General features: G+C 71.2%; 1 protein-coding gene across 1 annotated transcript in view; it reads left to right on the forward strand.

Annotated features, from left to right (window-relative positions):
• The first annotated feature begins 222 nt into the window (after nucleotides 1–222).
• IGF2R (insulin like growth factor 2 receptor) overlaps nucleotides 223–823 on the forward strand; it is a 174,651-nt gene continuing 174,050 nt past the window's right edge. The window contains exon 1 of the mRNA XM_044671804.1: nucleotides 223–621. Coding sequence (XP_044527739.1) covers nucleotides 425–621 — 197 coding nt within the window. The 5' untranslated portion in view covers nucleotides 223–424. The remainder of the gene's footprint in view (nucleotides 622–823) is intronic.

The following is an 823-nucleotide window of genomic DNA, read 5'->3' on the forward strand; positions in this document are numbered from 1 at the left end:
CGGCCTCGCCTCGGGAGGGTCACCTGGACGGCCCACGCCGCGCAGGACCTCTACCCTTCTCCCGAACGCTCCTCCCCCACGTGACCAAGGAGGCCGAACACGAGCGAGGGGAGCGCGAGGATCACCTGAACAAGGCGGTCATGTGAGGCTGGTGGGAAGAAGGGAGGAGGGGGGGCAGAGAAGTGGGGAGGAGGAGAAGGGGAGGGGGCGGTGCCCGGGAGGCTGCGGGTCATGTGACGCGCAGTTACTGGGTCTCCGCCGCAGCCGCTGGATCCGCGCTCTCCTCCTCCTCCCCCATTCCCTCCTTCCCTCCCTTTCCGGCCCTGGCAGCGCGAGCATGACCCAGGCTCAGCTCGGAGCCTCCGCGCGCCGCTAGCCTCTCGTTCGCTTGTCCGTCCCCTGTCCGGCCGGAGCCTTTAGCACCATGGGAGGCGCCGCCAACGCCGTTGCCTCTGCCGCCGCCGCCGCCGCCCCGCCGCCCAGCGCCCACCTGCGGCCCTGGGCTCGGCGTCCGGCTCGGCCGCTGCCGCCGCCGCCGCCGCCGCTACTGCTGCTGCTGCTCCTCGTCTCAGCCGGAGAGGTCGCCGCGGCCCAGACCTTTGAGTTCCAGGAGCTGTGCAGGTGAGGAAGTGCGGGGGGATGGGGTAAAGGGGGCCCTGCCTCCTGGGCGGCGGCGTCTCCCCTAGTCCTCCTCCGTCTTCGCTTCCTCCCCCCACCTTTCCGCTAGCCCCCGCCCCTTGCTCCCCCGGGGCCGTGGGGGCGCGGGCAGCGTCCCTCTCCCTCTGAGAGGCTCCATCTTTTTTTTTTTTTTAAGCCCCCCCCC

This window comes from Gracilinanus agilis, chromosome 4, assembly GCF_016433145.1.
Source record: "Gracilinanus agilis isolate LMUSP501 chromosome 4, AgileGrace, whole genome shotgun sequence".
NCBI classification, from domain to species: Eukaryota; Metazoa; Chordata; class Mammalia; order Didelphimorphia; family Didelphidae; genus Gracilinanus; species Gracilinanus agilis.